The 16,308-nt window shown below is 29.7% G+C and overlaps 1 protein-coding gene across 1 annotated transcript in view; it reads right to left on the reverse strand.

Annotated features, from left to right (window-relative positions):
- LOC107444096 (uncharacterized) overlaps nt 1-16,308 on the reverse strand; it is a 42,837-nt gene that overhangs the window by 8,460 nt on the left and 18,069 nt on the right. Inside the window, exons 4-5 of the mRNA XM_043052321.2 lie at nt 8,632-8,846; nt 1,336-1,531 (exon numbers count right to left, since the gene is read on the reverse strand). Of these exons, the coding sequence (XP_042908255.1) occupies nt 1,336-1,531; nt 8,632-8,846 (411 nt within the window). The remainder of the gene's footprint in view (nt 1-1,335; nt 1,532-8,631; nt 8,847-16,308) is intronic.

The following is a 16,308-nucleotide window of genomic DNA, read 5'->3' on the forward strand; positions in this document are numbered from 1 at the left end:
ATCACACACAAAAACGAATTTTAATTTTACTTTTTGCGTATTTCGCCGTATCTCGAAAACTTTTTAAGAGAATTAAAAAAGCATATGTTAGTAATTATTTATTATACTTTATTATTTCATTTCATAGATATCGAATTTTATAAAAGTTGTTTATTTAAAATTCGATATCTCAGGAACTATTCAACCGCTTTTACTTAAATTTTGCATTTTAACATGTAAAATTACTTACTTTAAAATGATGTAAAAATTTTTATACCTTATAATTCAAAATTTGTTCGACTATTATTAAATAAAATAATAAATATTTACTAAGGTTTGTTTTTTGCAGGGAATTATCTTCGGATATACGAATTTTATAATTCTGTGCAAAAAGTTTTCAATTCGCTTAAAAAGTTCTCGAGATAGGGCGAAGTACGCAAAAAGTAAAATTAACATTAAGAGGTCCAAACTTTGGATAGCTCTCCTGACCAAACTATAGGGCTATATTTCCCAGATTGCTGGGACAGAAACAGTCGGAAAAAAAGGTATGTTTATTCAGAGAAAGTGCATTTTTGTGCCTGATTTCGTAATTTAACATATAGTTTGCTGCAAATAATTAGCGTATTTGAAGTCCCACCCATTCTAAAACGTGAAGATCCGATCATTAGATTGTAGGTTATTCAGAGTGGTCCTTTTTTTGGCACACTGTATATTCATACTTAATCAATATACGATCATCTTTACATATTTGTTTTCAACATTTCAAACAACTAAGGTTGGTATCATCTTTTAAAACTAGAACTTAGCACCAAAATTTAAACTACTTTTTCTATGAAGGAATTTTTCCAAATGGTAATTTGTTTTTTTAAAAAAATAAATAGCGTTTTATGATTTCAAAAAAAAATATTTTTTTAATGGGTGTTTATTAGTTATAATTATATCTTCGTTCCAGTGAACGTTAAAAATGGCTCAACAAAAACATAAAGAACTGGTGTCTAGATTTTGCCCCAGAGTACCTACATAGGCTCGGGCAATTTTAAATGTCTTACTTACGATAAATAGCCGCTAAAAAACATAGTCTTAATCGAATCAATCAATATAAGGCTCAATAAAGAAGCTATAAAATTTTGGGAGAATCGAACAAGTCTAAATAGAACTTATCTAGACAAAATATTGGCTGATAATGGCCCCTCTAGCACTTATTCGGCCAAGATTCGTGAATATTGGTCCTATGATCACTATACTTGAACTCTTTGTTACAGCAAGCCCTTAAATTATACCTCTTAATTAATTTGTCATTGCAGTAAAAAAAAAAAAAATCTGATTTCATATAGCATAATGTATTTATTTTCTTACCATCTCGCATTGTGTCCAGTAACTTAGTGACGTCGGCTAAAGTAAGGAAGCCGTCGTACTTATTGCATGTCCGCAGGGTGCTAATAATGTCTTGGTCAGCAACTGGACATAGAGTACCATCAATGACATGAATGAGCCCTCCCTTGGGTGCAGTGACGTCGCCATAGATAATACGATGACCATTGATAGTGACAGCCTGTTTAGAGAGAAAATTTAAATGACATATAGTTATAGCTAATCGAATCAAAGTATGAAATTGATTTAAACAAGTTTTAGGATAAAAATTTTAGAATAAAACTTTAAAATAAATAAAAGTAGCTAAAACCAAATTTGTCTTATGTAAACAATTTACATAGAAAGTTAGACACCAAAAATAAACAAAACGAAATTTGAAAGACATGTATGTTAGCAAAAATAGCACTTTATCAGAGGACACACAGTCTGCTGACGCACTGGATCCTTTCTGTAGTCTTAACCCAAAAGCTGACTGTGAGTTTTCTGTAGTCAGTGGTTAAACCAAAAGCTGAGCATGTCTTTAAAATTTCGTTTTGCTTATTTTTGGTGTCTAACTTTTTATGTAAACTGTTATAGCTGTAATTCTTTTACTTTTTAAAAAGAAAGTTAACTTTTTTTGCACTTATTTTATATGAAATACATTGAAAATCATCCTTTATACTCGATGCACCTTGAAAAGCAATGAAACATTAATAATACTTCCAAAATAAAAAGATTTTATATAAATTTTAAAAAATGCGGAAATAATAAAATTTTTTGAGCAAATAATTTTTAAAGAAAGTGCTAGCTCAGGATCATTTTCTTATTATAATAACCAACTTAATTGGACCTAAGTAAAAATATGTCGAAAACATCAACAGTATTATTTTCAAAGTTCTGGAATGAGTGTATGTATCAAAACTAAAATAAGAAAAATAATACAATTTTTGAGTTTAAAGAGATGTTTTCGGAATCGTTTTCTCATATGTATGAACAATAGTGAAAATATATCAAGAACGCAACCAATTATTTTCGAGGTTTATACGTATTACCGTTCTAATAGGTGTAAAGTGTTGTTGCTATCAGCGTTTGTTAATCAATTTTGTGTAATTGTTATTATCTGCAATATTAATTGGGGTGATTCAGTTAAAGTTCCTGCAGAGGTGATCCAATGGAATGGATCCGGGCAATACTCCCACATCCACCATAACATAGCTAATCCTCGATCGAACTAAACTAATAAACCAATTATAAAGTGTGCGGAAAAGAAACCATTTTGAATAACTTTTGATAGAATGATCGGATTTTCCCAATGACCGGGCAAAGACTCAATTTTAGTAGATCGAGGGACTTACCTTAAATATACTGATTCATTTATGCAGAGAACGTACGAAAGTGCATGCGAAAACCCACTTTCTTTGAATAAATGTACCTTTTTCTCGAAATATACAGATTTCTGAATCCGATGGGGGTAGCAGCAATATTTAAATTTATTTTATAACCGTCGTTGAACTGCAGACCCAATTTTGTGTTTACGACTACCGATGTTCAACTCCACACCCTCTTAATTTTGAACCAAATCTAGAAGACAAGGGAACTACATGATTAGGAGAAACTTGGTTTTCGCTGAGGAATTTTTGATAGAACTAAACCCGTATTTGCGTTACATGGCGAAGAAAACCACGAAAACCTCCTAGGGTTAATTTGACTGCAAGGGGACTCTAAACACATTATCCGTCTACCACAGAAGATATTTTAAGCCAGCACTGCGGTTGGCGGGAGCCGGGTGCGAAATTCGTTTCGACCTGTCATCGCTGGGATTCGAACCCGGTTCACCTCATAGGGAGCCGAACCGTCTATCACCTGAGCCATTACGGCTGATGCAGCCGCAATGTCAGAAATATGGCCCTAATAGTTCGATCAGAAGAGCGATCGAAAATCTGTGCCCCTGCATTTTAATTTTACTTTTTGCGTCTTCAACCATATCTCGTGTCTTTTAAGCAAATTGAAATATTATAAAATTAATTTATTTGAAGATAATCCCAAGCAAAAAATAATTTTTAATGACTACTTATTTTTTTATTTAATAATAATAGAAAAAATTTTGAATTGTGAGGTGTACAAATTTCTACAGCAATCGGTCAAATAGTTTCTGATTTATCAAATTTTTTTTTTAAAAATCGTATATTTAAAATTTGATTTCACACGAACTATTCGGCCGATTTCGTTGAAATTTTGCATTTTTCTCTATAAAATTACATTCTTTAAAATGATGTAAAAATTTGTATAACTTACTATTAAAATTTTTTCTACTGATTTTAAATAAAATTTTAAAAAAATTAATATAATTATTAAAAAGTAATTTTTGCGAGGCATTGTTTTTGGATTGCGTGGAATTAATTTTGTAATAGTGGCAAAAAATTTTCACTCCGCTTAAAAAATTTCGCGAGATATGCTTGATCGTTCTCCTGATCAAACTATTGGGACAATATTTCTAATATAGTGGCTATGTCTCTAAATCCGAGTCTTACGGAATCCGAGCCTAAATCCGAGTCTTACGAAAAGGAAGGTATGTTTATTCAGAGACAGTACGTTTTTGTCTCTGATTTCCTAACTGAAAATACCGTCTGCACAAATTAACTAGCATGCATAAAGTTAATCCCTGGAGCTATTGAGATTGAGTCTTTGTACGCGAAAAGAAAATCCGATCATTTGAGCAAAAGTATTTTCAGCAGGAGTGTAGTAGGGCCAAAGAATGTATGAGCCTATGTGGTACTTTTAGTACTTTTCTAGCGGCAGAATGAACGCCGTTCCGTAACTTAATTTTTTAATAATTCTGAAGAAAAAAAACTTCGCAGTTCTCTATAAAATTCTTTAGCATGACAATGCTGAGCTTAAGTTCGTAAATTTGAGATAAGAATTTTTCATCATAGACGGTTACCATATAACAGGTGGGCTGAAAAGTTCGTAGGGTAACATAGAGAAAAAAATTTTATGATAAAATTTCATTTTATTATTCAATATAGTTTCCTTCAAGGGCGATACAACGATTATAGCGGTCATATAATTTTTCGATACCATTTTTATAGTACGATTTGTCTTTAGCCTCAAAATAGGGCTTAGTTTTGGTGACTACTTCTTTATGGGCGCGAACTTCGTTCCAGCGAGCATTCTCTTGACGTCTGAGAACAGAAAAAAGTCGCTGGGGACCAAATCTGGAAAATACCGTGGATGCGGAAGCAATTCGAAGACCAATTTATAGAGTTTTGCCATCGTTTTCATTAACTTGTGACATGGTGCATTGTCTTGATGAAACAGCACTTTCGTCTTCTTCAAATGGGGCCGTTTTTCTGTGATTTCCTAGTTCAAACGTTCCAATAACACTATGTAATAGTCGATGTTGATGGTTGTTCCTTTTTCAAGATAGTCAATGAATATTAAACCATGAGCATTCCAAAATACTGATGCCGAAACTTTGACTGCTGACTTTTGCATCTTTCCAAGCTTTGGAGTTGGTTCCTCTCGTGCAGTTCACTCGCTGACTGTCGATTGAACTCCAGTGTGAAATTATGGAGCCATGTTTCACCCATTGTCATATATCGACACATAAATTCAGATTTATTACGATTAAACAGCCTCAAACACAGCTCAGAATCATCAATTCGTTGTTGTTTTTGGTCAACTGTGAGCTCGCGCGGCACTCACTTTGCCAAGAGCTTTCTCATACCCAAATATTTATTCTAAGCGTGGAGATAGCGGGTTCGAATCCCGCCGTAACCCTGGATGTATTCTTTGTGATGTCTTTCTCTGAATTGTTCTATCTGTATTTTCTACTTGACAATGACTTATAAGCCTATATTGAGCACACAAGTCAGCAAATATGTAATTTCAATTTCAATATTCATTCACGATATGTTTAACACTTTCCTTTGATATCTTTAGAGTCTCAGATATTTTGATCAACTTCACTTTACGGTAATCTAAAATTATTTTGTGGACTTTTTTNTTTTAATAATTCTGAAGAAAAAAAACTTCGCAGTTCTCTATAAAATTCTTTAGCATAACAATGCTGAGCTTAAGTTTGTAAATTTGAGGTAAGAATTGTAGACGGTTGCCATATTTTTTTTAACTTGCGGTTAAATTACTGTGCGATTAAAAACACTAAGAGTGTACTCATTATCGTGAATATTGAAGGAAACCTCTTAGCAAAAATTGTATTTTATGCATGCTGCTTGTTTTCATTTTATGCTATGTAAAATTTAAATGGAGAAAATTTTAACTTGAAGATCCATTTTGATTTTGAAGAAAAAAGTCTTTTTATTATGATATAAAAAAAAAACATTTCTGTAATTATAGCGATGGGTAAAAGTGATTGTAAAAATATCAATTGTTAAAATAATATATACAACTAAAAAGAAATTACTCTTTTAAAATACTGGTAAAAATTTGACTGGCATATAAAAATTCTGTGTATGCGCTAACTATTTTGCCCCTAAATTCATTTTAAATCTGTAATAGTAGAACATAACTGTTGATTAAACGAATTACTGGTAAAAAAACTGCATTTTACAAATGCAGTTGAACTTTTCTAACTTATTGTGTTAATGCCATTTGAACAATAAAATCTAGATCATTCTAATAAGCTCTTTTGACAAAACAGGATGTTTAAAAAGATTAGAAGCGGACTAAATTAGGAAGGAAATTCTAAAGAAAGAAAATAAAAATAAAAAAGTTATATTATTATATTTAAATTAATTTTTTCCTATGCGAATAATCATCAACAAATTTTAAATAAGCTTTTTCAGGTTAACAAAAAGAGAAACTTCTAGGCTGACGTCAATCTTTTGTAGATTCTTTATTTTTCCACTCAATTTTTTATATCTCAGTAAATTAGTTTAGGTAAGACAACATAAACTATTAAAAAGTTTAAAGCATTAAAAATTGCTACTATAAAAAATTTTAAAACGCCTTGAGCTATACTGGTTTCATTATTTAATTATTTTCTGATCCAGAATCCACTTATCTCAACTAACATCTTTTGAGATCAGAGGAGAAAAAGAAACATAGATGGACATATGGTTGAGTTGATTAACTTCTGCAATAAAACGGTAAATTAAAAAAAAAAAAAATGCTACGGTGCTTGGTGACTTTACATTTACGCAGAACTTGTTAATCGGAAAAAAAAGGCGACCAGGAGAAAAATCTTTAATTTGTTTTTTTGTTTTTTTTAAATGTAAAAGCAAATTAAATTATAATGTTTTGAACCACATAATTTTTTTGTTGATCATTTAAATACCTAAAAAAATCAGTTTTTTCAAAAAAAGAAAAAAAATTTAAAAAATAATAATAATTCGGGTTTACTAAATAGTTTATATTTAGCAGTCCGATTAGAAATCTTTACATTTTGGGGGACATTTCTAAAATTTTAGCGATCGCAACATTTAATCTTGAAATTTTTTCCAATAATTTAAAATTTAAATGCGTTGTTCTTTATAAGTTTATATTATTGAAAAATAATACTTAAAAGCGAGTCAAAAAAGAACAAGATTGTTTTTAATGAACTTGTGCCATTTTGTAAAAGATAAGTTTAATATTTAATAATATTGCTCTGGTTTTGCCTTGTATCTAGGGAAAAAAATTTTTATAGTGACAAACGTTATATGGATATTATGAGCAAACGATTTTATAAATATCGCATTTTTGGAATCGTTTTCATTTTTTAAAATTAGAATTTACATTTTTAAAATATTGTGCTAAGATAAAACTAATTTTCAAAGGAAAATAATTTTATTGATCACGAAATGAGTAAATTAGAAAGTTTGTTTAAACATTTTTTTAATAAAATTGTGCATGTTTTGTCGAATTAAATATTTAGTGAAAAGAGAGGTCTAGTTTAAGACAATTTATGTTTTCGAACTAATGCTGTAGTTTGCACAAACAACACGATATAAAAAGAAGCTGAGAAGAAAAGTAAATTTAGTAACAAGTACTTCTTTTTGCCATTTTTCTTTTCTTCGGATGTAAATTGTAATTAAAAATGGTTTCATTATACTTTTTGTTAAAATAAAATTATTAGAGATATCAATAATTTGCCCAGAAATATATTTGTACGAAAGAGAATGAGAAATTTATAATAGAAGCTCTGTTGTAAAGAAAAAAAAAATCTTTTTTTATTATTTAAGTGTAATGAGTAAAAATAAAAATTTAAAAAAAATCACTAAATTTACGAAAGAGGATTACAAACTCTTTTACATTATAACAATTATAAAGTGAACCTAAATATGAACAAATTGTACGCAGTCAATTAGTTTAATTGTAACTATTGAAATCTTACATAGTTCTAATTTTTTAGTGATTCTGATTAATTTTCTTAATTCTTCAGTGAAGATCAATTAATTGTTAAGTTGAATAGAGTGTTATATTTATACGATGTTTCTCTCTTTCTCTGTATTTTAAGATTTTCTTTAGTGTTTCCGAAAAGCGTTTACAACGCGGTTTTAAACAAATTCACTAACTACATAACACCTTGAAACAAAACTTCTTTCTCAGAAACCGATTTTAATTATTTTCATTGAAATATGATATTTCTAATTTTAGTATAGCACAATTTATATATTAAAATTTAAATACGGAGTGCGTTGTACTTTACGTGCGCACACCACCCACCAAGTACTTAGCCCTATTTTTAGGGCTCTTTTAATAGAGTATATAAAGTATATAANATTAAGTCTATTAAAAATTGAAATAAGTGAATTGCAATGGAAAAACCTGCAAAAGCAAATAAATTCTAGTAAAACAAATAAATTCGTGATATAAGTCAAAAATCGGCAAATAAATTCGTAATATATAAATTCGTGAAAAAAAGCGCTTTCGACAAAATACTAAAATAGAGATCCATCGACAAAGACCACTCACTTCTGCCTAACTTATGCTCTCTCTGGTTATTTCAGTTTTCGTTTTTAAAAGCACGCGCTATATGTTGAGCCATCTCAGCTAGATTTGGCATGTGACATTTTTAGCGGCAATCATTGGTCAATTTTCTAGCGTTGCCATTCGGGGAGTTGTAATGAGTCTTTTTTTTTTGTCGCCGTGTAAAAGAAATATATATATAGATAAGCTCTTACAGCGAATAAGCGTTTTCGGCGAATAAATTTTTTCAAACATTTAACTTATTCATTAAAGTTATCATTAGCATGATTTTATTAGCGTTTTCATTGAGTAGCGTTTTCATTGACTTTTTTAGTAAATAACGTTTTTCAATTGTTACTTTCTACTTTTACTATTGATGTGAAAAATACTTACTTCATTGTTGTAATTGTTGACAAAAATGGTTGCTTCATTTGCTCTTGATGTAAGCCTACCGCCTTGTTTCAATTGACTCAAAGAGACTGCATCTGGAATCACGTGGTTCAACAATGCCGTCGTAAAATCTGGATTGTTTTGCCTCCATTGATCTATTAAATTGGATGGCAGTCTTGACACGGCTTCATTAGATGGAACGAATAACGTGTAGGACCCTGAAAACGTACAAGAAGCATTTCTTTTCAGTATCTTATCCAAAAATATTTTAATTCATATGTTCATAATTAATTGAACCATAAAATAATATTATTTCAAGAATAGGTTTTAATTAAAAGTCGTAGGTTTCGAAATGGAAACATCATACTATATTTGCGAGAGTAGTTAAGGTTCGACAGTGCTGCAGTTATGAACTTGGACCCAAATATAGATATTTTTTTTATCCATTTCACTTTTTAAAAGAATTGATTTTTAGGATTTCAAAACTATCTAGGTTCTTATTTTGTGATCAAAGGAAATACCTAGAGGGGCATATAGTACACAGTGTATTGGTAAATATTTAAAAAAGCACTTTTTGAAGCTTTGTTCTTACATTTTTCAATTTAAAATTTAGGATAGAAATCATTATTCAAAAGCCGGTGAAAGTTTTATGAAACTTTCACGTGGTGTTTTATGTATTTCCTGTGTTTTGCACAACAATTTAACCTTTTATTTCATAGTGAGAGGCTTTTACAAATTATTGTATTTTTGTTCATAATTGGTTATTTTTGAGCAAGTTTAAAATATTAATAAACCATAAGTATAGAACAGTGATAAGTTTCGAAATGGTACATGTGTTCAGCAACAAATAAATTAAGTTTTTTTTTAAAGAGAAAAAAGAAATACGAGTTCGTTATAAGTCCTAATTTCAGCCTCATTAAGAATAATTATTTTTAAATTTCATCAAACGTATCTGAAGACATACGAAGCTCGTGAGTGTTATTCAAAGAAAATTGATAACAAAAGGTGAAAAAAATTATTTTATACGGGTGTTTATGTCTCAAATAAAAAAAATTAAACAAATACTTTTTTAACGCTAGATAATTATTTCATAGACTATGGGGGTAGCAAAACATTTTGTTCCAGCTAATTCCGATTTTCTATCCAATACGAAAAGTCCTTTATTTTACACCTTTGAAAAATAACTTATTTATAAAACATATTAGTATTTAATATCTGCTAAAAATTAAATTTATGTAATAATGAATTTCGTATAAAATAAAATCTATTTTGCAAAATTTAAAACTACCTAACCATTTTTTGCTAATTTTTTTTTGAAAATCATAATTTATTTTCATTTTTAAATTAACTAATTGCAATATATACGAATCTAACTCGGGTTAAATAGGGAAGCAATTTACAACTTCCGGCTAGAAGTTTATTTAAAATCTCTTTATTTTTTCTTTCTCACTTAGGATCAATTTATAAAAATAAATCACGACAATAATAAATCGCAATAATCAATTTATAAATCTCGATGTGATCATAAGATTAAAAGGCGATTAATGTAGGTTTGGAGCTGGAGCATTGTATTTGACGATATCAATCTTGAAATGCTTTTATTAAGGACACTTAAGTTTGTGTTAACTTTCTGATTCTATATATAGACTACTGAAAAAAAAAACGTGAGTAACTAATTTCACGAATTAAATCTTTATCTTTTAAAATAATTTATTCAGAATATTCGAATTAATGAAAGCTATAACCTCTTTAAAAAGTTGCTTTTCACTTAAGATTTGATTATCCTAACATATAATTTAATTATATGGATAGCCTAGGTAATCTATAAGAAATATGTTTAAATTAGTTTAAATTTTTTACAATTCATAACTATTGTTCTTAAATTTATAAGTAAAAAATATATAAGTATAGTTTATAAGTAAAAAATAAATAATGTTATTATAATAATTAAAAGTGATAAATGGGACTTTTTTTATAATCAAACACTTCCATAATGGGCGAATATTGGAAATTCTTTTCTGTTTATCAAATTTCTTCTTTATGAATAGTATTAGACCTACTGTAATTATTAAAACTTTACTCTAAAACTAACATTTGCGTTATTTTAATACTTTAATGTAATTCTGTAACACAGGATTTTATAAACTTTTTGGTGAGGAGAATCCATAACATTTACGAAAATTTATGGGACCTGGGACCCCATAGGCATTGTGCGCAAATCCCACACTCACATGAGTGCTTCTTCCCCTGTACTGTAATATATTATTGCAGTTTAAAGTCCTTAATTTTAAGATATAATGTAATAATATATAATGTAAGGACTCCATAGGCATTGTGCACAAATCCAACACTCACATGAGTGTTTCTTTCCCTGTACTGTAATATATTATTGCAGTTTAAAGTCTTTAATTTTTAGAGGTCTGGGAGAGCGGTCTGGGATTTTTTATATAATGTAATAATAAAATGTAAAAACTTCTAAAAAGTAATAAATTTAAAAATATAAAATAAATTCGCACAATTGCTTGGGTAAATTCAAACATTACTCAGTAAAAAAGGGTTTATCAAAATTGAGCAAAAATGGATCAAAATAGCTCTTAAGCAGATGTAGTAGAATTTGGAAATCTCATGTACTCATTATTGAGCATAGTAGCAAGCTCAAAATTGAATTAGCACTCAAAATCAGTCTAAATTTGTGAATAAACAAAGTGGCAAGTTAAGAAAGTGTTGCTTACCGATCTGAAGACATTCCTTATTTAAGAAATGAGTTCGTAATATAGCTATTCTAAACTTAGTTATTTGGTATATCTAGTTAGTTTGGAATATAGCTATTCCAAAGAGCTGTTAAACTTTTATCTAATTAGATTTTTCTCTTTGAATAATTCATATGATACTAATATAGTTTGAATTTTGCCAAACTTGATGAGGTTTTGTTATAAAGTGTCATTTTTGAGGCTATTAAATTTTTTTTGCACGTTACTATACTCAATAAAATACATGAAATGTCAATAAAATACGAGATTTCTCAAAAAAATACGTGATATTTTTTAGAGATTCCATTTGACAATATTATATTTACTTCTGAATTTCACTGTATTTTTTATTTCATTTTATAATCGGCATTGAACATTTGACCCAATTCTGAGTTTAACACTACATATCGCTGGTTCAAAATAAAATGACACCTCTGAAAACATAATTAGTGTTGTTTAAAGGAGAAGTGAGTGCAGAAGAGCCATTTTATTTTTGAACCAGCGATATGTTCAGCTCTGTAGCCTTTTAATTTTGAACCCAACCCAGAAGATAAGGAAACTCTAGGATCAAGTATTGGGAGACATTAGCCTTCGAGGAAGACTTCATGGTGGAGCTAGCTCACATTTGCGTTACATAGGAAGCAAAACCATGAAAATCTCCAATGGTTAGCCCGACAACAAGAGGACTCGAACCCATTATCCGTTTACCACCAGGGATATTTTAAGTCAGTACTGTGGTCGGTGCGAGTCGGGTGCAGAACACATATCAACCAACCATCACTAAAATTCCAATCTGAGTCACCCTATTGGGTGACGAGTGCTCTATCTCTTGAGCCACCACAGCTCTTGTATTTCTTATTGAGCATATATTCATATCATTAAAATACGTCAATTTCTTTTTAATTTGATTGTGAAGTTTTGATTAAAAAATTTTTAGAGTACCGCGCTAAAAATAGAAAAGTTTAAAAAAATATTATGGAATAAAATCTTATTTAAATTTTAAATTTGTTTATAATTGCCATGATATGTTTTTTCCTTTGCGGCTAAAAAAAGTTATAGCTGAGGTTAAAAACATTTTTTATGAGATAATGGCACACGGAAAGTCATTAATAAATCTTCTGGAAATTAAAATTGACAACAAGCGTGAAAGTACAGCTCTTAACATCCATTTCCACCCTCACTGCTATGTTAATTTTTTATTGCTATATAAAGACTATACCCTAAAACTATATAGAGTGCACACCTATATACCAAAACTAGCTTCCCATCGAAATAGAGGGCTTGTCTGGGGGCGATGGCCTTTTAACAAGTTGAATTGCATTTAAACCTACACTTGAAGTGCTAGAATAGCCAGGGAAAGGGTACAAGAGAAAGAATTTTGATTAGAAAACAGTTTAAAAGTAAACACGCAAGTGAAAATCCGGTCATAAAGCGGCTTCAAATAAGCAACATAAAAAATAAAAAAATCTCTTTTTCTAATTCCCCAGTGACCTCAATAATCATTGTTCACCTTTGACTTTTCACCATCATGATAAGTAACAACTAAAATGAAACTTTAAAAAAACACCACACCTCATAACGGTTTTTGGATGAGAGTTGGTATTTTTGGCGAACAACGGGGCGAAACACTGCTTAGGCTTGTTTATTATATGAGTAATGTAATATTTTTGAAAGTGAAATGCGTTCCAATAACAATGCTATTTTTTGATACTTTTTTTAAGCAATGGTGGAACATTATTTTTAAATGGGCGCGCAGCACATTATGCTAACTGCCTTCCTATTTTGATAAAAACTGCATGTCAAAAATAGCTTTTGAATTTTGCACAAATCAAAATCTGTAGAATGATTTATTAACCAAAAGTGTCAAAGAAGCGTACTCTGTAAAAAATAGACACTCGAAAGTTCGGGATATTTCCTTAGTTTTTGACGAAACCGTTTTCCAGACAAATGCATAGAGCGAACATTTTGTCAAAGAAATTACTATCTTTATCTTTTTCCCTTGTTATTATTCCCTTATTTGATTATATAAATTTTCTCAAAAGCATTAGCCTTAGTGTTACTTATCGACTAACTCTATTGATTAACAAATATGAGTGAGGAAATAGTTTCGCCAAATGTACACATTTCGTCAATCGTTATCAAAAATAACGAAAAAAGCAAAATATTAATTCTGAGACTGCATTTATTTTAGTTTAAAAAAAGATTATTTAAATAAAAGTTTAATCTATAAATATATTGTTTTTAAAAAATAATTTAAATCAGTTTAATGTCTTACTCCCCTCTTTAAGATTTTTAAATACATTTAATTTAACAAATTATTTCGCTGTGAATGAAGTAATTTAATTAACTTTTCCTATTAATGGTTAATTTATTTTTGTGTTACAATTTATTACAAGATTCGATACGTATAAGAATAATAATAAGAATTATGACTCAATTTTAATAGTTTGAGGGGTTTACTTCAAATATGCTAGTTTTAATGCAGGCGATAATTTAAGTTACGAAATGTGACACAGAAACGTACTTTCTCTGAATAAACATACTTTTTTTTTTATAGATTATGATTTCTGCATTTTTTCATATTTTGAAATATCTCAAGAACTTTTTAAGCGAATTGAACAATTATTGCACGCAATTGTAAAATTAGCTTAACCAAAGAAAAATCCAAGCAAAAATAATTTTTTAAACTTATTTATTATTATTTTATTTTTTTGTTTAATAATAGTCTAAAGAATTTTGAATTGTAAGGAAACAAATGAGTTTTAAAGAATGTAATTTTACATGCCAAAATGCAAAATTTAAATGAAATCTTTCAAGTAATTCCCGAGAAGTTGAAATTGAAATATCTAAATTTGGTTTAATTTGTCCGATTTAAGATTTGAGTTTTAGTTTTTGAAAATACGATCGTTAGATCAAAAGTTATTCAGGATGTTTCGTTTATTTATTTTTTGCACCCTTACTTCCTGAGCATTTCCTTCTATTTATTTTATTGCGTTAACCATTCTCTGAAGAGAAAAGCACATATAAATTTATAGTATTAAAATTACGTTAAAAGTATAATTTTTTTAAAAATGAGGAAAATTATTCCTAGTAATTAGTCAGTAAAAAAAAATCTCTCATTATATATTTCTCGGAATACATCATCTTCTCTTTATTTTAATATTCCTAACAGTTTAGATAAAGTTCACGAAATGAGCATTCATTCAACAAAGAAGAACAAATTGTTTGCTGTAAACAACAAGCCTTGTAATCCTGTTGTTTGGGTAAAACTAAATCTCCAAAGTAATGGTGAGTGCGTGAAACTGAGATTTGGCAACAAAGAGAACAAAATCGTTCTCTTTTCTATTATTTACGAGTTCCGTGATCCTTTGATGCACTCATCATCTTGGCGATAACATTCCTCAAACGCTTCACAAAAGACAACTTTCTTTTTATAGTCACTCATTTATCGAAATGGTGAAAGCATGAAAATGGCTGGGCAAGACGATTTTTGACCTTCTAACGATTCGAAGTCAGATTTGTACCCTTGAGCGACTTATCAAACTTAAGAAATATGGGACATCTTAGATCTCCCGCTCTAAAAATATTTCTATTTTGATAGCCATTTTTCGACCGCAGTTGTTCTAAAGGAAACTTTTTTTCTTTTAATTGAGAAGAGATTTTTATTTTAAAAATTTCTATTTGCATCTGTTCTCAGCATTGTTCATTCAAATTTTAAGCTTCCTTCATTTTAAATATTCAATTTAATGCACTGCACTTACCGATTGCGGGAAAGGTGATTACCATTTACTAATTGCTAAAAATAGCTTCTAAGTTGAATATATTTAGATAATTATATAAATATTCAAACTAGATTTATGCATAGTTGATTATAAGTTTTCTATGAAGTACTATTAGCGTCATGAATTGTAAATTTAGATCCTCTTAAATTTATTTACGTTTCATCTTTCACAAGGTACCGCATATAAATCGACACATTATATAAGTCGACCGTCTATTTTTGATTACGAGAGAGCCAATTTCTAGTATGTCGGGTGTATAAGTCGACCACCTATTTTTGATTACGAGAGAGAAAATTTCTAATATGTCGGGTGTATAAGTCGACCGCATATTTTTGATTACGAGAGAGCAAATTTATAGTATGCCGGGTGTATAAGTCGACCACCTATTTTCAGTTACGAGAGAGCCGATTTCTAGTATATCGGGTGTATAAGTCGACCACCTATTTTTGATTACTAGAGAGCAAATTTCTAGTATGTCGGGTGCATAAGTCGACTGCCTATTTTCGGTTAAGAGAGAGCAAATTTATAGTATCCCGGGTGTATAAGTCGACCGCTGAAAATATAAATATTCTTTATAATAATATTATATAAATAATTTTAAAATTAAAAAAAATAATAATTAATTCTACAAGATTTTCCGAGTTAAATATATTTTATATTGTTCTCTTTGTATATGAAAATTTGCCTTTTAATAAAGATGCATTCAGATGTGAGGTCATCTCCTTGAACATTATGCAGTTCTGGAATCTGCCTACCGAATGCGAATTGATCAAGGAGCTGACCTTACATCAGAAAGGTTCTGGGTTCGAATCCCGGAGAAGACATGATAGTTCCTTCATTTTCTGTACTATCAGTTCTTAGTGTGGGAGCTATGTCGGCCCACCTAATATGGCCCCCTGAAAGAGTAGGCAACAATTCTGCCCCACTAATGCATGAGTGCCAATCTGGCGGAAATTGGAAAATATTGCTCTGGAATCTTTAAATTTGCAGCTTTATGATACGTTTTAAAAGTTTTAGTTACATTTTATATTTCGAAATACTCATTAAAAAATTATCTTAATTTTTCTTGTTCTTAATTTTTCTGAACGTAATTCAAAGTGTTTCTAATAAAAACCCTTATATGTTAGGAAAATATGATGAAAGAAAAT

The sequence above is a fragment of the Parasteatoda tepidariorum genome, chromosome 5 (assembly GCF_043381705.1).
Source record: "Parasteatoda tepidariorum isolate YZ-2023 chromosome 5, CAS_Ptep_4.0, whole genome shotgun sequence".
Classification (NCBI taxonomy): Eukaryota; Metazoa; Arthropoda; class Arachnida; order Araneae; family Theridiidae; genus Parasteatoda; species Parasteatoda tepidariorum.